A 24,199-nucleotide genomic window follows, 5' to 3' on the forward strand; every position below is an offset into this window, starting at 1 on the left:
CATTCAATACTCTCTCTCTCTCTCTCTCTCTCTCACACACACACACACACACACATTCAACCCATTGCACCACGAGGCAGCTTCAAGCCTTCATGATGTACCCGCCAGTTTGACGCTCGAAATCAAACATGCTCTTAGGGTAAGTTTGATAGCCGTAGATCTCGTATCATAGACTGTTAAGAGTCATTTGGCAGCAAAAACATTTTATGAGTATCCCAATGATCTAATCGGGGCAGGTTCATTGTACACTAGAGCTATTGTTCTATGCTTCATCTCTAGTCTTTGGAGCAGATTTTTGACACTCACAAAGTGTCCAATGCGATCAAATTACCCCCTAGGGAGTTGCTTTTTCTATTGATTCTCATGGGTTGAATAAAAAAAAAAAATTCTTGAATGAATATTGAACTCTAGAGATAAAGGAAAGAATCAAAAGAGTAGACAAGAATGAATCATTTCATCAAAGGATTAGACAAGAATGAGTCTGTTGCAAGATTGAAAACTAAAAATATAGATTGATCTAAAATCTGATTCAAATCCATTATAGCACCTATGAGTACATAACAAATCTATCGAATAGATTGGGATACTAAAACCATGGATTTATAGTCCAGACCCCTCCTTTTTTATAATGTATCCCTTTTAGTATGTAATGCAGATTTGAGATCGGCCTTGGATCTCGTTCGTATCTGAGGATAGGTAGAGAATAGGAGAAAACCTAGTTTTAACTCTTACGCAAACAGTGATAAAACCCACGTTTCTCCTCAAGGTCCCCTTTGAATTACATATATATATATATATATATATATATATACTGGTTGGAGGGGGGCCGCCTAGGCCGTGGCTCCACTCCATCTAGTTGAAAAAAAAAATTACATTACAAAAATTAAAAATTTTTAGTTGGGTTATGTATTTTTTAGATTCGAGTTTAGTTTGGCTCTACTGGGATAAGTTCAATGAACCGTTTGGCCTGCTTTTAGAAAAAATTCTGACTCCGCCCCTATATATATATATATATATTCATGTAAAATTAACAATTTATTTTTGATAAAAGAGATTAACTTTGGTAATTTGAATCTTCCATGTTTCTTGACCATGTTGGTCTACTTCTGCTGCATCTCTCTCTCTCTCTCTCTCTCTCTCTATATATATATATATATATATATATATATATATATATATATATATATAGTTGCAATTATCTATCTTAGAATCCCGTAGGTCCAGGGTCTCCTGAAATCGTCCAAAACCTTGGGCGGTCTGTTGGAATATGTCAAAGCAAAGAGGGGGTGGAGTGGAATATATCGTATTCTAAATTTGTGTGTGCTTGGAAATCATAATTGCCAAGAAAAATTGAATCGTATACACAAAGTTTTAACTTTTTATTTTATTTTGACGGGTAGCTATCAAACCATATTAAGCAGTAGCTTCCTTAACACAATGGGGTTGGGTTGGGTGGCGTGCTATAGTCATGTCTTAACTGGCGGAGCCGTGGGGCAGGTGTGGGCGCCTGCCCACGCCAGCCCAAGATAGCCCACGTGCAGACCACCATAACTCTAGCTTTTTACATGATTGCAAGGAAAAAATTATCCATGATAAGTTTAACGGAGTGGTGGTATACGAAAAACATTTGTTTCGTGCCTCATTTAATAAATCATGAGTTTAAATTTAAAAAGAAAAAGGTGAGAGAAGAAGGCCACGTTCGGAGACGGCTAAGAATTTTCTTAAATGGTCTCGCACATCTTCATCGTGTGGCCTATTAGAAGCATGCATGACGTTTATAATTTATTTGTCTTAACCACATTGGAAAATTATCAAGAATTGTCTTGAATATTTTAAATTTTTTAATTGTATCCTACATCTTTACCATGTGGCCTACTTAGAAGAAATGCATGACATATTTTGTCTTACTCATATTGAAAAATTATCTTTTCATGTACAAAATTTTTGTGAGATTCGGATTCCTTGTCGTAGATGATGTCAGGGCTGGTACCAAACCTGTCTCCGGACTTTGCTTGTTCTGACTAGGCTTGTAGAAGTGAGCCACGAGACCTGCAGGAGATTATTCATAAAACATTTAAGCTGATTTTCTAAATTTGCATTTTCAATTAATTAAAATCACTTTTCTAATATTCAATAGTATTAATGTGAAAATAAATTTGTAAATCAGGTTATACAAGCCAAATAAAAAGCCAACACTTATTGGTCATGCTTAGTGTTTTAGCTATTCGATTTAGGCTTTTTAGGCTTTGTCCGGACCATGCCGCTTTTTTATTTTTTTTCTTCCTCCCAATAAGGTATTTTAAGTTAGAAGATGTGTCAGTCTCTTAAAAATTCTTTATTTTTAAGTAAGAATCTTAAATATATATATATATATATATATATATATATATATATATATATATATATATATATATATATAAAAGCCCCCCACTAGCTTTGAATATTTTAAATAAGTGCCCCGCCAACCAATTTTTCTGGCTCCGCTAAATGTCCTCTTCTTAAAGAGTGCGATCTTGATGACATTGAACAGTAGTGTTGATCTTTAAATTGTAGGTGCTATTAAGAGGACAAGTGAACGGGTTCTTGTCCCCTCTTCTCTCTCTCCCTCTCTTTTTAACTTTGAACCTGTTCTTGTTCTCCTTTTTTTTTCTCTCTCTCTCTCTCTCTAATCCCCTTTTTGATCCGTACTTGCATTTTCTTTTGGTCATCCACATTAGTTCATGAAGTTAAATTGGTCAATATTTTTTATATACGTGTGGAAAATATATATAATTAAAAATAATAAAAGTCTTAGAAATAATTAAAATTTATTTAAAATTTTGACATGTGGTACTATTGAATCAGCCACTGAATTGAATTGGTTTGCGACCAACTTGAATTGGTCAATTCAAATCCGTTCTGAAAACATTAATTATTGTTCCTCAAATATTTTGCAAACCTTTTTTTTTGGTTAATTGTGTATGACATAAACTACCAACCATAGTTAAAGTTACAAAAGATTATATTTGTCTTAGAAGTGCGAATGTAGGGAACAAATTACCAATATAGATCCGGTTGAATGGAAGGAAATCCACAACTGTGTGGGTGCTCTGCCCTTAACTAATGCATCACTTTCCTTTCCATTAGAACAAAGGACATAGGCAACTATGCTACTCAAACCAACAACCTGCCACTTGCCAACCACTAACTCAAGCTGATGCACGAACAAGATATATGCAGATCACCGGTATTAAGTTCTTGTCTATGTCACCAGGGTGCGGCAACCCTGGTGACGATGCGACGCGGGTGCGGATTCGGGTGCTAATGTGACCCAGATTTGCACCCAACCCGCACCACGTTAATTTGAGTTCATTTTTTGGTTTTTTAAAATCATTTTGATATTATTAATATATAATAATAATAATAATAAATATTATTGCCGCACCGTCGTACATAAATTTTTTGAGATGTGTCGTGCCGACACCCGCATCCGCACTCATACCCGCACCCGTATCCACACCCCGCATCTTGGTGACATAGGTTCTTGTATTATTATCCCATTTGAAGCAAAGTTAGTATCTGGATGCTTGATGAATAAGTTCATTAAATTTCACAACAGTGGCAAAGCATGAATTTTATTTTTTACCGCATGACACTTGAGTCACCGCAAGGGCGGAGGCAGGTGTGGGTATTGTGTAGGCAAATGACCACACAAACTCATATAAAATCCCATTTTTATATTAATACTTTGGAAAAATTTTCTTTATTTACATATTTAGTGTTCCTTAAAAAATTTAAAATTTTATAACTAGTGCCCCTTAAACAAAAGCTGGAGCTCCACTGCAATAAAATGCTCACACCAGCTCACATGTAACTCGCTACTTTGTAATAAAATATTCACACCATCCTACACGTAACTCGGCTGCGGTTCAAAAACATATACTTTTTCTCTTACATTTCTTATGTTAGCCCACATGTAACTTAACTCGCATACGGTTCGAAAACAAGTACTTTTTCTGATAGCTTTCTTATGTGTTGTTTGCAGTATGAAACATTTATAATTCTCGCCTATTTTCGTTCTGTATGTCTCATAAAAATGTTTCATACAAGCAGCCCGTTGTAACTGAATTTCTAACGGATTCAGACAAGCCGGCGAAGAATGAGAATTGTCAAAATTTTATTTCGCTATCCAAATTTGACACTTATCTAACATGGATGTAGGTATAATATAATTTTTTCTTGATTTTTCCCAAGTAACAAAGTTTTAATATATTGTGAAATATTTTTCTGGTCCGACGTAATATTAATATTTTTAATATTAAATACAAAAAAGTTTCTATATAAAAAATTATAAAAGGTCTGTTCCCATGTGTCCTACTTTCAAAAATAATAAAAGTGAACTCAGAAATCAAATTGCGATTGTATATTTGGCACCTTTGTATCATCATGCTCAATGATAGACGTTGAAAGCAGCAATTTCTTAGGATTCTAATATGGTGTGAGTTTTTTAATTTTCTTTATGTTTCTAAAGGTTTGAATTAAAATTTTAAAATTTGAGATATAAAACAGTTTTTTTTTGGGTTTATATGGATGAAATTTTTAAATTTCCTTTACCTTCATATGGAAAATAAGGGTATAGATGCCAATTCCACTCAAACCAGCAAATAGATGCCAACCAAATACTAGTCCAAGCATTCCAAAGGGGTTGATACAACGGAATCGAGTATGGGCTGGTATGTGACCAATCTCCACTTTGAATGCTCATGGGCCAACTTTCTATGTTGCAAACGAAGGATCACTGACGTGCAAGTTGAGGTGTAGCAGAAGCAACATCTCAAAGCACTGGGTGATGAAGGGTCAGATGAGGACTTCGACCTTCTTTCGGGTGGTGGATAACACTCCACTCACCTGAACCACTAGTGCAAGCCAGTGCCTTGACTACCCTCGGGGCCTAATATGCCATATTAGCGAGCAAATAATCCATGGCGTGCCGATACTAATATTGAGATATTGCAGCCTTGAAACTACCAAATATGATTATTATCCATGCATGAATGCAAGCCGATCCACTTTAGATGCCAATGGCATCAAACACTAAAATAGTTGGAAATTTCAAAAAGCAGGAAAATATATAACATCCAAACACACCATATTTTAGTTCTAAAAACAGGCAAAGAATTTAGACCAAATATTCAAGGAAGAACTTATTCCAAAAGTTGTCAATGGCTTTTTGCTAACCAAGGCTGATGAGAAAAATTATACTTTGGATTATATCCTATCACATACGGACCGACCCGAAAAAATCGGATATGGGAAAAAAAAAGTCCGATTAAGAAATTAGACCGAATTTATTTTTAGAGAAATATCCTATATGTAATTCTCTTACATTTTGAAAATTGAAAAAAGTTGGTTCAAAATTTGGATTCAGATATGAATATACAAATCAGGTGCAGATCAAATTGGGTTTGTAAAAACGGATTTCGGAATCAGATATGACTTTTTTTTATTTGTATTCGAATATGAAATTCTGAATATCTGAAAAAGCAGGTATGATCAAAGGTATATTCGATTAAAATCCAATTGGTTGACATCCCTATTTTCTAGATCCAAAGTAGCTTTGCGCAACTTTACTAACCAATGGCTCTCAATAAATTGCTACATTCAACAACATAATATTTATTTGCTCATGTTGGGAGCACGACTTATCAACTGAGTCCTTTTTATGGTTGAGTTGGAAGCAATTTATCATGGGTGCAGAAACTTTTTCACCAAGTGCAAGGAACCATGGCAATTCCTTGCACTTTTTTTTTCCCGCAAAATACAAAAAATTTCTGCATCCACCAAAAAATCTCACTACCTAAGTGAGAATAAACTTCCCTGCACCCCCACAGTTTAGGGTTGCATCAATCCCTAATCTGGATTAGGGATGTCAATAAATTTGATTTAAATATGATATCTGACCAATATGCTTTAAGAAAAGTGGATATAAAAAAAAAATTAATATCTAAATAAAAAACTGGATCAAATTTGGATTTAAGAAACGACATCCAATTGAATTCGAATTTCAATAAATGGTGTTAGATGCAAATCAGATTTAGATCTAAATAAATATTCTACGCTCATTGTCCATACATTTTGAAGGTTGGTTTGTAATATATTGTAACCCGGTTCTGATTCGTTTTAAAAGTCAGATTCATAGTCAAATGTGAATTTAAAAATTAGATTCAGTTTGGATTTGGATTCTGCATTCAAACTCAAATCTAAATCCAAGCAAGTGAACATCCAAAAAATATAATTGGTCGAAAGTACATTTGCTTCGGATTTGATTCATTGAATTAGGGCAGCATTCAATGGCTTTTGTTTTTTAGAGAAATCTCTTGCATGGTGCATGCATTTGCAAATAAAGCAACCTAAGTAGATGACATACCTAACAATCCCTACCTTCATTCCCTTTCATTCATGTCCTAAGAGAAGCTATCCTTCTTTGAATGTTGAAGTGTTTGCCTGGGTATCCCTTAGTTAGTTAGTCCGCTGCACCAAATAGTCCACGAGTTCTTTAATTGTGCTAATGGTCAAAGCTGAAGATGCAAACTATGAATTTGAAGAGCTTATCCTCCTCGAGACATTTCACCAATAGCCTTGAGAAGTTTGAGACATACTTTCTAAGGTTGCGTTTGATTATCGGTATCGCGGATATGAGATCTGTAGCTTTCAAGTCTGACCCTCTCCTCGTCAATGCGATTTCAAATCCTTGTTTTTTTACATTATTAAAGTGTGAATTTGAAATCCACATTAGGGGTGGATGCTGAAACATATAGTTTGATATAACTGTGGATTTCAGCTATCATCGTTTTGAGATTTCCTCATATCTGATATCTGTGGGATACCAAACACAACCTAATTGTGCCCGGAGGAGCTTTCATGGGTCAAAAATAAGTGTTTGATGACATTGATTGAGCTCAAAGCACTTATAATTGTAGGCCATCCAGGGTTTTGATCCTATATTAGGTAGATGTGGGGTAGGGCTTGGCATCAAGTTATAGTTCACCCCAAGCTTGGTCTGATTGTAATAAATTATACATAAAAATGTAATGTAATATATAAAAATATAATAGAACAAATAAATATAAATATTTATAATAAAAAATTATTTATTTTAAATAAAATAATGTTTTAACTAAGTTATAGAGCGAGTCGTAGGACCTGACCCCGAGTTGGGTAGGGTAATCGAGTAACCATACTAGCCTAATACCCCTAAATGTGGGTAGTTGTTTTTAGAAAAATTATTTATTTTCATATTAATGCTTCAAAGGATTTTCTCATTTATATATGGTGGTGTTTGTTAGGAGGCATTTGATAGTTTGAAATTTTAATTACAGAATGAAAATCTAAAATCATAATTCATCTTCGAAAATTACGGGTTTCAATTTCTGGAAGCAGAATACCTCCCTTGTTTAATAATACAAATTTATTGAGAATTAAACATTTTGATTCTAAAATTTTATGATTCTAATATATTAAACACCCATTTCATGTGTGAGAGATTAGCGCCTCTGAGCCCAAAATTATTGGCTTCTTCGTCTTTGTCTTTAATTGGTATGCAGTCTTTATCTATCAACTGATCCTCCCAAAGCTTAATGAAAGAGTGCATTGTAAATGTTTTTAATGACCAAGATACCCTTCACACTGTGACATGTGTGGGTTCAAACTTGAGAGCTCCGTCCTGTCAGTTGCCACTCGTGCCATTCTCTTTCTTCTCTGCCTCTCTCGGATCCTCTCCTTCTCTTGCTGCCATGACTGCTGTTGAGGCCCTAATTTCCCATGGATGCTCAAGTTTGGCTCCGAGGGCGACCGCCCTTTCTCCGTCGGCGGGGCGCCTACACCATCCTCATCTTCCTTCCCGGGGCTGCGGTGTTTTTCCTCTCAGGCGCATGGGCGTCAAGAACCATCCTCACCTGCATCTCCGCAATCAGTTTCGCATGCGGAGCTTACCTTCTGGCAGACTGATTCCGTTTGCTACCGCTTCTCACGAAGGATCGGTAATGCTTCGGTTTCATTTTTCCTTGTCTACTTCTTCTCTTAGGGTTTCGTTGCAGTCCTGGGTGTTTTGTGTTTTATCGGAGGGTATCTAGGGCTCTTCTTTTTTCCGCCTTTGTTGGTTTCTTGTAAGAGTTTTCGAAGTTTGGGTGTCTTCTGGCAACAAATATCGTCTTCAGAAGATTGGAGTCTCCTCTGTTGCGCTTAAAATTTTGCATGGTATTGTATCATTTTAGCCTCGATTGCTTCTGACATTGGAATTCAGCCGCTTCTTCTTGGTCCAGTCATTGCTGCTTAATTCCAGCTACATCAGAACTTGTACGTATCTGTGTTCCTTTTCGGCTGGTTGCCTGCTCCTCATTTGCTTCAGAGTTTGGAATTCAGCCACTTCTTTTGCCTCCAATGGTTTGCTACTGCATTCCAGTTACGTCAGTAGCTTGCATGCGTCTTCCTTGTTGGCTGTGTGAGTTTGCGTGTTCCTTATTGGCTGTATGTGTTCCTTATTGGTTGTGTGGGGTGTGTGCGTGAGAGAGAGAGAGAGAGAGAGAGAGAGAGAGAGAGAGAGAGAGAGCCGATAAAATGGGAAATATATAACAAAATTTGGGGACAAGAAGTCCCCTAGATACAAAAGCAATCCGCAAGAGAGAGAGAGAGAGAGAGAGAGAGAGAGAGAGAGAGAGAGAGAGAGAGAGGGTCCAACGCTGTCTGTCGCTGCAGGTTTATAATGTGGCTATGTTTTTGCATTAATCAAAAGTTGGCAAATGCATGTGTGGAATGAGAGTTGACTTCAGAGTTCAGTTTCGTTTTCTGGATTATTATCTTGATTCTGGTCTGTTAATAGCTACGAGAAATACCTTTAGACTGTGAATATATTATATGTTTGGGCATTTCGAGTGTAACTGGAAAATTTGCTAGATGTTTTAGGATACTTAGCTGCTTCAGCTAGGACATGTGAGGAAAATTATTTGATCCACCTAATTTCAGTATGACATATTGGTGCTGTATTTAATTTCTTTTTATTTTTTGGCAAACCTTTTGGAGTTTGTGATCATAATTGTTTGCTCAGGACAATTATCCAGATGCTGAAGTGGAAAAAATGAAGAATGAGCTTGAGAAACAGTCGGAGGAGTCACAAGAAGCATGGAAGAGCACAATAGAATCTTTCAAAGAGCAGGCTGCGAAAATGAAAGACATGTCAGAGGAAGCGTATGAATTGTATTCTAAGAAAGCCATGGTGGTCTTTAAGGATTTCTCTGAGCAGGTCAAAGTACAAACAGAGAAAGCTAGGAAAGATATGTCTCTGATTGCAGAAGAAGTCACCACAGAGGGAAGGGAGTATCTTTCTTCTGCAATGGAGAACCCTCCAGAGCCAGTAAAGGAAATAGTGGAAACTTTTACTAGTGAAGGTGCTGAGTTGAAAAAAATATCTGAAGTTCGTGACTTTTTCCTTGGAATTCCATATGGTACTGATACTGATACTTTCTTTGCTGGCTTGCTTTTTTACAAAAAACCTGTCGGTTTGTGATTTTTGTTTTGGGTATAAATTCTTGATTTTCAGGTGCACTGTTGTTCATTGGTGGCTTTCTCTCCTTCATGCTAACTGGAAGCATTCCAGCAATTAGGTTTGGCATGATTCTAGGAGGTGCACTGTTGTCAATGAGCATATTAAGCTTAAGATCATGGAAAGAAGGAAAATCTTCTGCCTTATTTTTGCAGGGTCAAGCAGGTAAGTTTTTAGTATAGTATCTCACATGAATTCATTATTAAAAAGCATCACTATCTTTTTCCACGTATTTTTTGTTCAATCAAGGTGCTTGGTAACTATGTCTGGTAGCAGTTATATTTTCTTTTTTTCTGTTTTTTCTTAAGATAACATGCTTCCCGTTTACCACATGTGAGAACACATGTTCTAGCGTTTCTTCTGAAGCTTCATTAGAGGAGGTTGCTCATGGAGGTGAATTAGTGGGATTTAAACATGATTAGCTAGTGAATGGAAGAAATAGTTATACTGCAGGGACACTAACATGAGTATTGGTGTTAAGACATAACTAATTTTATATTCTAAAAAATGATAAAATGAAAAAAAAAAACATTAAATTAATAGTTCACTCTTACAATCTCGTAAGAAAGTCTCAAACAAAACATTGTTTATTACAAATCCGAAAAAAAACCCCAAATCAAGAACATGAAACCCTAAGTTCTAATATCGGAAAGGAAAAAAAAAAAAACACTTACCTGCCTGCCGCTGGCTGCCTCCGGACACCACTGGACATCGCCGTGGGTCGCCGGACGTCGTCGTCGTCGCCAGCCATAGTTGCCAAACTTGCTTTGCTGCAGAAATCGTCGCCGATGAATTGCAGAGCTCGACGGCTGTTTGAGATAAAGTCGAACTGTCGAAGGTTTATTTTTTGGTTTGGATCGGGTCTGACCCCAGAGCTGATCCAACCCGTACCCACTCCGTGTCCCATACCCAGATCCGTGTGTCGGCGTATCGGAGCGGGTACGTGGGCTAAACCCACGTGTCCATGTCACGTAGATTTTGGTGTGATTCCTTTGTTTATGTGCAATGCTAGTAGTTTTACGGTTTTACCTATTAGTGAAAGTTCATTTGTGTGTCAAACTTGCAGTGCTAGGTTGTGACTTGTTCTCTCACAGGAAGTAGGCCAGGCTAGAAGCCATAATTTTGCAAGAGGGCCATACATTAAGGGCATTTTCAGTGTATGCAACGGTAGAGAACTATTGGAAATTTGGAAGACCTCTTCGTCAATTTGAACGAGAATCAAAGATAATCCTTAGAAGACAAAGGCACCCACACATGGAAGATTAAGCACAAAACAAAGGCAATATTGAGGTGTCAGTTGTTGTAGGGGAAGGTGTCAACATACACAAACATATATATATATATATATATATCTGCATGTTGACACTAATGTAGATGCATTAAAGAAGTAGTTTTTCTCTATGTCCAGACCTATGACATACAATTCCTGCTCACCATGATCCTTGCACTCTCCTAGCCAAGCTGTACCCAAACTTTTCTGGCTCATCTCAACATAACCTGTGTGTCTGATTGTTGTTGAACAACTTGTGGATGTCAAATTAATCTCTCCTGGTTGTTGTCTTATTGGACAAACATGCTACCATACTACTCTCCAATTTGGTTTTGATGCATTCTCTTACTTTTTTCATGCATGAACTTGTGGACAAAAATATCCTGTGAAAAACTGTGTTAAATTTCTACAGGTATTGCAGCTATCCTTTTTGTGCGTGAGGCTCGTTTGCTTTGTCAGGTACTGGTCGACCGTTACTTTTTTTGACATCTGCCTTTGCACCTATGTTTTATCTTTACGAAATATATCACCTGTTTCTTCTTCTCCTCAAAGCTACAAACTGTTGTATGGTATTGCTAAAACTATACCTGTTTTAGAAGAGTTCTATAGAGCTTATTCCATTCTGGTGTCACTTTGATCTGCGAAAATGGCACTGTTCAATATAGTGCGTAAGCAAGAACATTATTGAACTTATATCAGTTAGATGAAAAAAATCTGCTGAACTTCTAGGTTGCATTGTGTAAAACAGAATTGAAAATTATTGTGCATCTTTTAATAGAAGGCTAAGAATGCTAAAATGAAATTACTTGATAAGTGAGAGAGTTAAGAATATCATAATTAAAAGTCTTTCTAACAAGGTTTGTGTGACAAAGTATCCTTCAGGAAAAAGTGCTGTTAGGAGGCCTATTGGATGTACTTTCTCTTGGAAAACATTGAAGTTCTAGACATTGAAAGTTATAAAGAACAAGTAAAAAATCTTTGAAGGTAATAAGTTTCATAGTGTTTTCGTTGCAAAAGTACAGATAATCATAAATCATTTATATGCATGTATCTCAAAGATAATTATTTTGGAAAAACTTGTAAGGTATCTTGACAATATGATCATAACATTGTTATATTTCGAGGAGATATTTGAGAAAGTTCTATTTTGAGGAACAACTTTTAGTCATAATCCCAGTAAGGGGCTCATGTTTGTGTTTTTGCTAGTATGGATTTCACTTTCGCTTATAACAATCAAACATGGCCCTATCTTTACCATAGCCTCACAAGTGTAGTCGAAATATCAGTCTGGTCTAAGTATGATGGACGCACAAAAAATGATGCCGCACCTCAGTCAACACAAATCAGACACGGGTGTATGTGTAGCATCCAACTCGATCAATGTGAGTCAGGTATGGGCAGACAACACCGGCCTGGACAAGAATGGCTTATTTTGTCCTAAGAAGACATGCAACCGGTTCAACTCAACAATTAGTCGAGTATCGTCAAACTCTAAAAAAGGTTAAAACCATCCATCTGTTCATGTTTTTGTATGAGAAAAATTCAATCCTTTTAGGGTTTGATTTTATTCCTTCATACTCACAAGAAGCCTTTTTTTCATGATTCTTTTCGATTTTTCCATCTCTTTCTGTCTTTTGGTTTTCACTGGTAACCGGGGATGGTGAGGCAGTGACTGGTGATGCCATAGGCGAGGTGGTGGCACTCCAAAGATTGTCACCTCATTGACTTGCCGCCTGCCAGCCTCTCTCGTAGTCAAGCTTTCTCTTAGTCACCAGTGACCTGCTTCTTTCCCTCTTCCTACCAGTATTTGGGACGACTATGAAATTCATCTACTTGATATGAATAGCATGTAGGATAATAGTAGATGTGCTTTAGGTTGGTAATTATTTTAGAAATTGAAATTTAACCAGTGGGACTGTAGAGTAAATCCCATAAAAAAAACTAAGTCTAGCTTAGGGTTGAAGACTTAAGTTGAGATTTCGTAAATTGGGTTAACATGCCTGCTAGTCAGAACTGAAAGCCGAACTTATGAAGGGTATAACTTCTTCATCAACGTCAGCTTTTACATTCTGTAATTTGTTGGAAAGGCTGGATATCTATTTTCACAGCTAAAAAGCATAATTAAATTTGGGGTGCGATGAAAGAAAAGTGAGATACTACAGACTGGTCCAGTATACTGATCACTTAGATTCCAGATATGTGCACCAGGTGGAAACATAGGAAAATACTTAAAGTTCAATGAATCCCAAGATGTGTGTACTTTCAGCTCCAACAAGTGGAATTAGAACCCAAATTGTGCCAAAAGAGAAATGGTCATTTTAATCAACTCTGTCAAATATTTATGGAAGACACAGCACTTGAGTTGTTTTAGTCAATTCAGGACATCAAATGCATCCACACGAATACAAATTTTACATTGTTGGAAAGTTGGAGTTGTCGACTTTCAGTTTCCAGGCTTCCAGTCAATGGGATAGTAATTCTATCTATGACAAAGGAAAAATAATCATTTTAAGACAATTTGTCAAAACTGTAAAATATTGCATACTAAATATGCCAGAACCCAATCCTAACTAATGCAGGGATTATTGGGTTAGCTCTAATCCCTGCAAAAGAACAAACCAAACGAAGAACAAGACACAAAAGCAAGGAAGGGAAATAAAGAATGAAGGAAAGCCAGAAAGGAACAAAGGAAAATAGCAAAATAAACTAGGATTTCGTTGATCTTTTCACCAACGTCCCCAAAGAATCACACATCCACCCTTAAATAGGCTCTCCTGCTATATTGGATCTTGGATCCACTATCTAAATAAAAGTCCAAGTTCAACCTAATAAACAAAAACAAATAAAGAACTAGACAAATATACCAAATACATGGATCCAATATGGATCCAACTAAATGTAATTTTGAATTGCTCCTACATCATTTTCCCTGGGTTGAAGAAGAGTTGTCCTTGATGAATAAATCTTTGAGGTAGTTGAAATTTGAAAGTAATGAACACTTCAATTTGACCTCCGCTCCAATATCTCTCTAATATGAACCTGTAACCCACTTTCAAGGCTTGAATTTTTTGCTTAAAAGTTTGAGGCAAAGCTTTCATCCCCCTAGATCTGTTTGAGTCAGTAGGTCCAGACTTGGTCCCAATATTTCAACAACACGGCCATGGAACGCCAAACTGGGTCCTTTGAAGCACTGAGGCGGGTTCCACCAAGAACCGATTCATAGCAGAGTTGGTTTCCCTTAAGAAAACCTGGGCCTAACGCTTCATGTGTTCGGTCCTGCTCTGACATAAGTTTGGGTAAGCAAGTTGGGGCTGGTGCTGCTAGTCAGCACCCACCTGGGCATTGGCTGGAGGGCCTGCAGACATCGATGGGTTGGACCTTTGCCCAACCTCTGGCTTCACCAGAAAGGGCGCCCATGGCAGCATTGTGACGTTGGTGGCTTCCCACTTTTCCCTTTCGACAAGGCTGGCAACCCTGGCTGTTTTGTCGAAAGAAATGAGGTCCACCATTGCCACCGGCGGGCAAGCGTTTTTTCCAACTATGAGTACCGTCGCTGCTGCTATATGTGGCTGCTCCATGATGGCCGCTGGTTGATCGTCTCTGCTTGTTGTGGTTCCAGCAGATGATTCAACATCTATGACTCCATTTCAGTCGTGCAAGTTGCTACTATACATTGTTCGCTACTTTTGTCGGTGTCCAGCATTGCACGTTGGAAGAAATGCAGTCCACTACTGTACATTTCTATGCTGCCAAAATTACGGTTCGGTAACAATTTCATAAGGTTGACCCTATATCTTTATGATCCATAATATTATGTTAAGATCTAGCATGAATTGAATGTTAGAATTAGGAAAAGAATTTTGTTAGGAAGGCTACTATGGCTTTAGTTAGAATGGGATGTGGGTCTTAAGTTCAGATAGATGCAATGTGAATTGGAACTAGCCCTTGACTCATTGAAAGGAATAAGCTGGTTAGTGGTCTAGGTTGTTTGGGTTCACATGATTTAAAAACAAACCTATCGTCAACCTTGCAAGTTGGAGAGGTTAAGATAGCCCTAGGAGCCGCAATTTGTAGCATTAAACATCATGTATCCATTAGATTTCAATGCCACCATCAAACATGTGGTGCATAATACTTCGTTTAAAAAGATGGTAATGGATCCATGCATCACACATGCTGTCATATGCAATGTATACATCTGAAGATGCATGCAGGAATGATTATATACTTTCCCTACAGTATTATTTGTTCACCATAGGGATTGTACATGTCCTTGCTAACTTGGTAATCATTGTCATTGTGTTTGATGTTTCGCAACCATTGGATACTTTTATAATTTATAAGCACCACTCATGACAATAGAAATGTTGTGGATGGGATACCGACTGTCGTTATATGCATAAGAGAAACACTTATTTATTGTATGATAAGTAGTAATCGTCTTTAACCTTTGTGATTGAATGTGCGAATGGCCAGCATTAGATCTGTGACATTGTACTATACTGACCATTGGTAGCTAAAGCCATCTTTAGATTGTAACAACCACATCCACCATTGACATACATCATACCATGTATGATAGTTCTTTTTTGTTGATCATGTTATGGTTAGATGGATAACTCAACATATGTCTTTTTTTTTTCTTTCTATGCAGAGACCATCAGTTTGGACTTCAATCATGGCCTTGATCAGGTTTTGATATTTCTGCCAGACCTTTCCTCATTCTCATTTCCCTGTTATATCTGTTTTATATATTTCATTTTCCATATATTTTGGCCATGCAGTAATTTAAATCATAAATTGAATGTTTTACTTTTATTGATTATATTCTCTGTTATATGATAATTTATCCTTTTAGTGACCCTATATATTTCCACATTTCCCATACGTGTTATCCTTCTCTCAAAGAAGTCACCTTACCAAAGATGAACCGTCTTTAAAGCTCTAGGTGCTGTTTAAGATAAAGCAGGGAAAAACGCAAGTCATGTCATGTGATAACCTCAGATAGTGCTTTGAGGGGAAACCTTATACGATCCAAACATTTGGAGTCAAATTTCTTGATACTAAAAAATGTTATCCAGGTTCTGGTTCTGGTGGTTCTCATCATAGTTCTTGTTTCTATATTTTCTATTGGAAATTTGACTTGTTAATTTAGGTATGCTACTATTCATGTTTCTTAAATTTTCTGTTATCCGCCTTAGGTTTGTACTTTGTAGATTTTTCCTTGTTAGATCCATTTTTTCTTGCTATTTTAGCATATTCATGTTTCGTTTTCATCTTTATCCCAGTTTACATATGTATCTTTTGCGTTTGTTTTGGAAACTAAAATGGTTCCTTGAACAGTCTTTGCTGTCATTTAGAAATTAAAGGTGGTTCTTTGTACCTGACATGAGTTAACAGAACAGCAGTTTGGCATGTGTGGTGGTCTAGACTCTAGAGGACATATCCCAGTTATTTGTTTATAGTGCTGTAGGAACATTTAATTTTAATCACTCTGTGTTATGACAAAGTATTTCATGCACATTCATCTTCTTACATGTCCCCGATCAAAGGTATTTAGAAAATCAGATCATACGGTGTTCAGGATATTAGTGGAGTCTTTAATGCACTTCATAACATGTATTGAACAAATTCCTTAATCCCAGCATTTGTCATACGTGCATCCTCTTGGTACTCATTGTGCTATCATTTACCAAGCCTTGTTACTATTACTACCTTATTTTTGTGGACTAGATGATCTGCTTTAAAGAATCTTAGATATGTTTATTGATCCCAGAGTTTCTAAAAACCAGTGCTTTCTTTCATGCAGTGGGATCATGGCAGCATTCTATGTGTATAGGATCAAAATAGAATCTTGGAACAGAGAAGGTGAAAGTGGCAGTTTGAACTGACAGGCAAAATATGCATAGCTTTACTTTGTCAGTGACGAATGATGGATCCTGTTGGAGTTCGATCTTCCTCCTCCTTAACACAGCTAAGCTTCTCGTCATCTGATATTTCTTTCTTTCTTCTCGTGTAATTGCTCTCCTTTTTCTTTTGTCAATTTATTCCTTTTCTTATAAAGCGATAGTCTTAATGATGGGAGCTTTATGGCATGGTTGCACACATGTTTATGATCCAAAATCCTGGTAGATGCCACCGTCGACCTTGTTTAGGTGGTGCAAGACGAAATCCGGCAAAAAATTGCCAGAAAACCTGGTTTGGCGTGTTTTGATTTTTAAAAGCAGATTTGGCAAAGCCTATCTCTTCCCATTTAGAGTGCCGTTCGTTGGTGAATAAAAACCTCGTCCAGACATCAGAAGCCAAGAAAGTGCGTTTTACCAATACTGGGTTTTGCGTCACTCACAAACACAGACCGTATTTTTGGCTGGAGGCATAAAATAAGGTTTCGTTCATGTCATTCCCCTATGACAGGATGTGACATCTTAAATCGCTGAGAGATGGGAAACTTTATTTTAAGTGAAGATGCAAAGTTTGCTCGTGGTTCCTCGTGATCCCCTCAACTGCTGTGGAGAACCTTTCCTCATAAATTGCTTTGGTTTGTAGTCTCCGGCGTGCTTTGACCCGCTGATCTTAATTATAAATTGGGTATAAATTGCGGGAAAAGGAGGAAATATTCAGCGTACTTTCTTTTTCTTCTGTCTCCGAAGTTTTTCGAACCTAAGTGGGGATCTGTGTCGTGGATATGCCGTTTTTAGTCTAGATAAGTAATACTCAGATTCCAACACAACCCCTGACCCTAAAGGCAAAGAGGGCCTTCATTCTTCTAGCCATAGCCCATTCCATAAATGATGATCCATTCCAGATAGGCCAAAATTTCTGTTCAAAGGGCAAATTGAGAACGGAAGCTCAGAGCAAATTGAATCTGGGAAGACTTTCTTACAGCTAGAACCTGGAATAACCTAAGGCTACATTTTTTTTACAATAAACAAAAACATTTTTACGGGATTTCTGAAAACTCTTGTAGTTCTACATCAAACGAACTTAAAAGAAAACCGTGAAGAAAGACAAATCTGAAAAGCAAGATGAGCATCCCGCACAAAACGAGTAAGATTACTAAACCATTTGCACGGGCTCAGGTCACTCGTTCTTGCCGATGTTGAGCTTACGTCAGAATGGTGAAAAAGGACGCCTCTACACGGGAGCCATTTTCACTATAGTACCATACTTATCATCAGGTTGACACCGGTTATTCGACCATAGTGGTTTAATAAGGAAAAAGTATTTACTTGTTTTTAATTATTTTATTGTTGTTTGCTTTAACGCAAAATAATAGGCCAACAGCCTTTGTACCAAACAAAACTTAGTGTCGCAGAGTACTCTGAAACAAGGTGAAATTCGATACCATCAACATTGCTAAAAGCAACCGTAAGGTTGTTTTGTGCATTTGAACTGAATGTTCTGCTCTCAAATAAAATGTTCAACCCTTCATATTTCTCCAGACTTCCAGGGTACGATAGCATGGAACATGACAGATTATGAATGGAGAAACTTTCGAGCTCCTGGTTCAGCTCAAGAGAGAGTGAGAAACATTTTACCCGGATGACACAAAGGGTTAAACCACACAATTTACGAAGGCTTGCAGGTCAGCCTCAAACCTGATCAATAACCCAGGGAGCTTACCCAGGCTGAGAATCAGTCTCAGCACACATCCAACCTTTTGTCTTCACAAGTTTTGCCATTCTTGGTTTGAAGGAAATGAAATGAGAAATTTAAATTATATGTCATTTCTTGCTTACCGTGCATATTGAATTATGAATTTTTACGATCTGTCTGACATGATATGACCTTCAGTGTCAATAACCATTCAAGAAAATTTCAATTACCATCAAACCTTGATGAGTTCCATTCTTTCAATTAACAAGAAGGGTTTGCTTAATAAGTTTCATAAGTGACATTCAAGAGAAGGTTGAAAGAAGTGCTTTTATGAAAATCTGATGATATGAACTCACAAAAGTTTTTGCGATCATTTTGGTTGATAGAAGGGAACTCATTAACAAAAAATGTGAAGGTTATATATATATATATATTTAACAAAAAATGTGAAGGTTATATGTATATATATATATATAAACCATGAACTAGATCTGATGCAATGCAATTTTGTCATGCACATAATTGTGAAGCAATGCAACCTTATGTCACACATAATTTGATTGTCTTTATGAACTGGAGTTGAAAACAGGAAAGATTATCTTGAATTTATTAAGACTTCTTTTTCCTGTTTTGGGTACATTAGACATTTTGTGAATAAAAAAAGTGGGTTTTATTGGTATGAAGTAAACATTTTAATTTGATGAATCATGAAATTATAGTTTGATGGAAAATTAAATAAGAGGGCGGGGTGGGTGCTCGGTCCGAATCGAATCACCCACCTGGACATTCAATCCGTCACATGATATTTGGATTTTTTTTTTTTACTTTCACTTACGATTTTTTCCCTTTCCATGGTATTCAGGCAGGTTGTACAATAGGCATCACTACATGAATTATGACATATTGCAATGCAATAACTTCGCTAACTCATTATTTGAATTTGTTTTTAGATTTTACCTTCTACGCTAACGCATTGTTTGTGTAAGTTATTAAATTTGCTTTCTTCTCTAACACATTATCTGAGTATGTCACTAAATTCTTTCTTCAACATAAACTCACCGTGCGCCGTACCAAAAGTATGGAAAACCCATTTTTAGAAATTTGAAGCAGTCTCTGCTACTAGCAACCCTGATAATCATGTGGCATGCTCCATCGAGGGCAGTATATGAGCGGAGTTGAGCTCAAGTTTGGCTCCAGTCTTATCTTGGTTGGCTTGACTTCAAGTCAGACTTTGTAAGGTCAGCTCGAGTTTGACTGGAAAGACCAAATCGCAGATGAAGGTCGACTCCTTTAAGTTTATTTATCAATTCTCCGTTTGACCTAATGCATTTCCTTCATTTTAAATTCAAAAACTACAAAAAGATGACCTAAATTAGACGAGTTTAGTCGAGTCAAATTTATGTAACTCAAACTAGACTCATTTAACAAATGAGTGAGCTTAAGCGAACGAGTTCAAGTTGAGCTTAATCAAGCAAATCCGGGTCTGAGAAAGAGGTAGAGCTTGTTATAGAACCACAGCTGCATGGGTATTTTTTTTTAGAAAAAATGAGCAAAAAAAAAAAAAAAGAAACCCCATTTTTCAAAAGACCACAAAAGGAAGCCTATTTTAATGTATAAATATAAAAAAAATGGAAAAAAAAATCTTGTCAGGTGCAAAATCTTTGAAAAGCAAAAAATTATTGGCTTTACATGAAAGGTCGCAAATCTTTTGCCCATCTCGCTCTCTGGATTTTATTTTAAAAGCAAAAGTCTCGCTTTCCTTACTTGATTGAATTTTTCTGAAAAAGAAAGGAGGAGGGAGAAAATTTTGGGAGCACACCAGGCTTGCTGATCTCTATATATATCTTGGAAGGAGCGACGTTGTGGGTCAGAAGCAGTCGCATCGCCGACGAGTCCTATCTTCACTCCATTGCCGGCTTCTCCCTCTTCCGACGTCCCTTTTTTAGCTCAGTGTGTTCTTTAGATGGATTTATCGTCTGGATTTGTGGTTCCATTTTGATTTCGCTTGTCCGTGTCGTTTTCTTCTCTTTGATTTCTTTTCTCTTCTCAGAAGGAGGAAGAATTTGCAAGAGACCTGCATAGGCACCTTTTGCTCTAAGAGTTCGGTTTGTTAGGAAAGGGCAGCTTTCTGACTAAATGGTGGACAGTTCTGTTGAGAAGAGGAGCTTGAGAATGCAAATCTACAGGCTCCCAACTTTCTCTCTCGGTCCCCTTTCTAAAAAGTTGCCCTTTGCTTCTAAACGAAACTCTCCCCCTCTCTTTCCTCCCTTCTCTCTCTCTCCAAAGCGGAGATCCCTTCTCAATCGCGTTCACTGAAATGGAAAGCCTTAGAGTGGAATGTGGCTGCTGCTCGTGGGTGTGCGGCAAATTCTTCCTTTCTTCTCTTTTGTACTTGGTTTTGTACTGATATTTTCAATTTTTGAACTCTAGTCATACCTTTAAGTGACCCTTTGGAAACAGTAGCACTATGTTATTATATCAAACTTTAAAAAATTATTAAATTTATTGGACACTTTAAAAAATGTTTGATGAATTTGCCCGTACTTTTTTGAAAGGAAACAATAACTTACTGGTTCCAAACAACCTCAAGATAATAGGAGGTGCAATCTATGTACCTTAAGTAGCCGTTTGGCAACAGTAACAATATGTTATTATCTCATGCATTTAACCTAAAAAAATTTGTTAAATTCATTAAACACTTTAAAAAGTGTTTCATCAATCGCCATACTTTTTAAGATAGATACATAAAACAGTGACATTGTTACTAGTTCCAAACAACCCCAAGAGGGAGCCGAACTCTTTTCTAAATGGTAGGATGACATACTCATGCTTTACCTTGAAAGTTAAAACATAACGCTTTCTCACACTCTCAGTTTTTTGTTTTTCAGCAGCCGGCCAGCTGCTCTCTTATGTTGTATACATGTCTTAGATGGGGTCTTTGGATTTTAGCAAAGTTTCATGCAGCTATTAGTAATAAAAAACTTGATTTTTTCAGCCTGTTCCAACCAAGTAGCTTGTTGGAATTTTTTAATATCTTATTAATGGGACAAGAAATGTCAATAGCCACAAAAATAAAATTGAGAAGTAAAGGGATAAGGAAAAAAGGTATTTCACTCTTATACAAAGACACTGGAGAAGCATTGTGGATATATTTCTACAAAGAGAAGAGAACTTTATCCAAGGATTTAAAAGGAACCGTACAACAGTTTACAAGAGGTTGCACATTTTCACTATCACAACTCTTGGTAAATTCTAAAGAGATATAACATTGTAACTTTTCACCAAACAATATGTCGCTTCAAAACACTTTCATTTTAAAGTCCTTTCATAATTTGTATTTAGATTTTGGATATTAAATCTAAAACCAATTACAAATTAATGTTTTAACATCCCTTCACTTGAAATCGTCAAACAAAAAAGATATGAGATATTCAAATTTATACTTGTCTAAAAATAATGGTTTCGTAAATATACCGCTCTCAGAACTTTCTGTTTCAATCAAAGCACTCGAGGAAGGCCCTCTACTTCAACTACAAAGAGAGAGAGATAGAGAATTTTTCCAGAGATAGATGGAGGGGTGAGTTCGGTTTATAAGGAAAGGGCAGCTTTTTTTAGAAGGAAGAGCGGAATGGTGGGCAGGTTTATTGAGAAGGAGAGTTTGAGGAGTCTCTCTATATTTTTTCTTTCTTCTTGACTCGTTAACCTCTCCCTAAAACTGTCCACCATTCTCGTCTTCCTTCTAACATGCTACCCTTTCCTTAGAAACCGAATTCTCCCCTTCTCTTTCCCTCCCATCTCTCTCTTTGGAAAAATTTTCTCTCTTTCTCTCTCTGAAAGGAGGGCCCTCCACCAAGCGCTTTCATTGAAATGGGAAAACCTTAGAGAGGAAGGTGGCTGCTCTATGTGCTTATGTGGGTTTGCTGCGAATTCTACCTCCTTCCTTCTTCGTAAACTGTTGGTAAAGGTAGTAGGCAGAAGTAGAACAGATAGATGGTGTGCATGAACAGTTCTATTCTCATTTCTCTGGTCTTTGTCAAATTTTGAATCTCATCTCATTTCTGCAACTCTGTGACTGTTCATCATATTAATCAACTCTGCAGTTATTTTTTTCTTCACGTTAAGCAGGAAGGTAGACAATAGTTGTGAAGTTGAGCAATCTTGACTGTTTGTGTAGCCTAGCTTTTTTCATTTTTGTTCCGTTGGTAATTGGTGGTTCTAGTGTAGTTGAGAATCAATTGCAGCCATGGTTGAAGTGAATTATTGGTTTTTTTTTTCAGAGTTTGGATCTAGTCGAGGAGTTGATGGGCTGCATGTGAAGCTTGAAGTCTGAAAAGTAGGTACTTGGTACTCTAGAAGTCCTAAAGAGTGCCACTGTAGCTTCTGGAGATTTATTCGTTTGCAGATCAGGGGATTATGTTGCATTTTCTCCCACTATTGGGTACTTAAATAGTGCTATCACTAATAGATGTTTAGTATGCTTAATGTAAACTCTCTTGATAAGCATACTAAACATCTATTAGAGATAGCACCATTTAAGTACCCAAAAGTGGGGAAAAATGCAACATAATCCCATGACTGCAAACGAATAAATCTCCAGAAGCTACAGTGGCACTCTATAGGACTTCAAGAGTACCAAGTATCTATTTTTCAGCCTTCAAGCTTCACATGCAGCCCATCAGCTCCTTGACTAGAACCAAACTCTGAAATATTAAAAAAAAAAGCATGCAAAAAAAAAAAATCAGAAATGCAAACTACCACTGACAACGTTCTAATACATAATATTCTATAGTGGCCAATAATTCGCTTCAACCATGGCTGCAATTGACTCTCAACTACACTAGAATCACCAATTACCAACGGAACAGAAATGAAAAAAGCTAGGTTATAGAAAGACTCAAGCATGCTTGAAACTCATAGTAACAGAAAACGTGTTTTTTTTTTAAAAAGTGCGATAAATTAAATGGCTGTTTAAACCTTAAAAAAAATGCATTTTTTTTAAAACGTTAAAAACGAAAAAAACACGTTTTTAATACGTTTTTTTTTCATTTTTTAGTGCCAAACAGTTTTTTTTTTTCATTTTCTATTTTTTATTTGTTGCACGTTTACTTATCTTTTGATGTTTGTGTTATTAGTTCTCACTTATTTTATTTTTTTTTTAATTTTTAGTTTTTAAAAATTTACCATATTTTTTTCATTTTTTTCAAGCACACCGTATTATATCTGAGAAAAACCTCGCTAATTAAAACTCTGAAACGTTATGTGTAACTATGCTTGAAACTAAGAAGAAACTTCCTTGCTTAGTGTAAACAATTATGGTATTTTTCTCATATACTAAACATCTATTATGAATATTTTCAAGTTATTATTCAAATAACTACCAGCCAACGATCAACCTCTTTTCCCAACATTTCACTGTTATGCGATCAAGCACCAGAAAAATGCTTAAGACAGTATTATTCCAAACAATCAAACCAGGGTGAATCATGGAAAGAGGGAAAAGAATCCTCATCCACCTTATTCTAGGAAAACAATTTACCAGGATTGTTTTCTGGAGCTATCAGACACTACATACAAGAACTGGCTAAAACCAGGCATCCCTCCCCTTCTTTTTCTTTTGAATAAGAAATGTCTTTTTAGGTGTGTTACCCAAACACAATTTTCAAAGCTTGATTTTTACAAAACTTTTTTTTGAATGGTGTCATCCGAGCATTCCTAAAAGTTTATCACAAGACTGAAATTTTCTTAAAAGGCAATGC

The 24,199-nt window shown here is 36.7% G+C and overlaps 1 protein-coding gene across 2 annotated transcripts; it reads left to right on the top strand.

The window, feature by feature from the left end:
* Positions 1-7,678: 7,678 nt before the first annotated feature.
* LOC116266311 (protein FATTY ACID EXPORT 3, chloroplastic-like) lies at positions 7,679-16,926 on the top strand. 2 transcript variants are annotated; one of them, XM_050081020.1, is made up of 6 exons: positions 7,679-8,018; positions 9,083-9,479; positions 9,659-9,742; positions 11,260-11,306; positions 15,502-15,539; positions 16,657-16,926. In XM_050081020.1, exons 1-6 carry the CDS (start codon positions 7,773-7,775, stop codon positions 16,736-16,738), a joined length of 894 nt encoding a protein of 297 aa, XP_049936977.1. In that variant the 5' UTR covers positions 7,679-7,772; the 3' UTR covers positions 16,739-16,926. The 2 variants fall into 2 exon arrangements, with proteins under 2 accessions (XP_049936977.1, XP_031503328.1); XM_031647468.2 differs by having other exon boundaries at positions 7,680-8,018; positions 9,575-9,742.
* The last annotated feature ends 7,273 nt before the right edge of the window (positions 16,927-24,199 follow it).

The sequence above is a fragment of the Nymphaea colorata genome, chromosome 12, assembly GCF_008831285.2.
Source record: "Nymphaea colorata isolate Beijing-Zhang1983 chromosome 12, ASM883128v2, whole genome shotgun sequence".
In the NCBI taxonomy this organism is placed as follows: domain Eukaryota; kingdom Viridiplantae; phylum Streptophyta; class Magnoliopsida; order Nymphaeales; family Nymphaeaceae; genus Nymphaea; species Nymphaea colorata.

Coding starts and splice junctions, on each gene's coding strand:
- LOC116266311 (XM_031647468.2), top strand. CDS start 7,773: ATGACTGCTGTTGAGGCCCTAATTTCCCATGGATGCTCAAGTTTGGCT. Junction 11,307..15,501: donor AGGCTCGTTTGCTTTGTCAG/GTACTGGTCGAC, acceptor CTTTCTATGCAG/AGACCATCAGTTTGGACTTC. Junction 15,540..16,656: donor TCAATCATGGCCTTGATCAG/GTTTTGATATTT, acceptor TCTTTCATGCAG/TGGGATCATGGCAGCATTCT.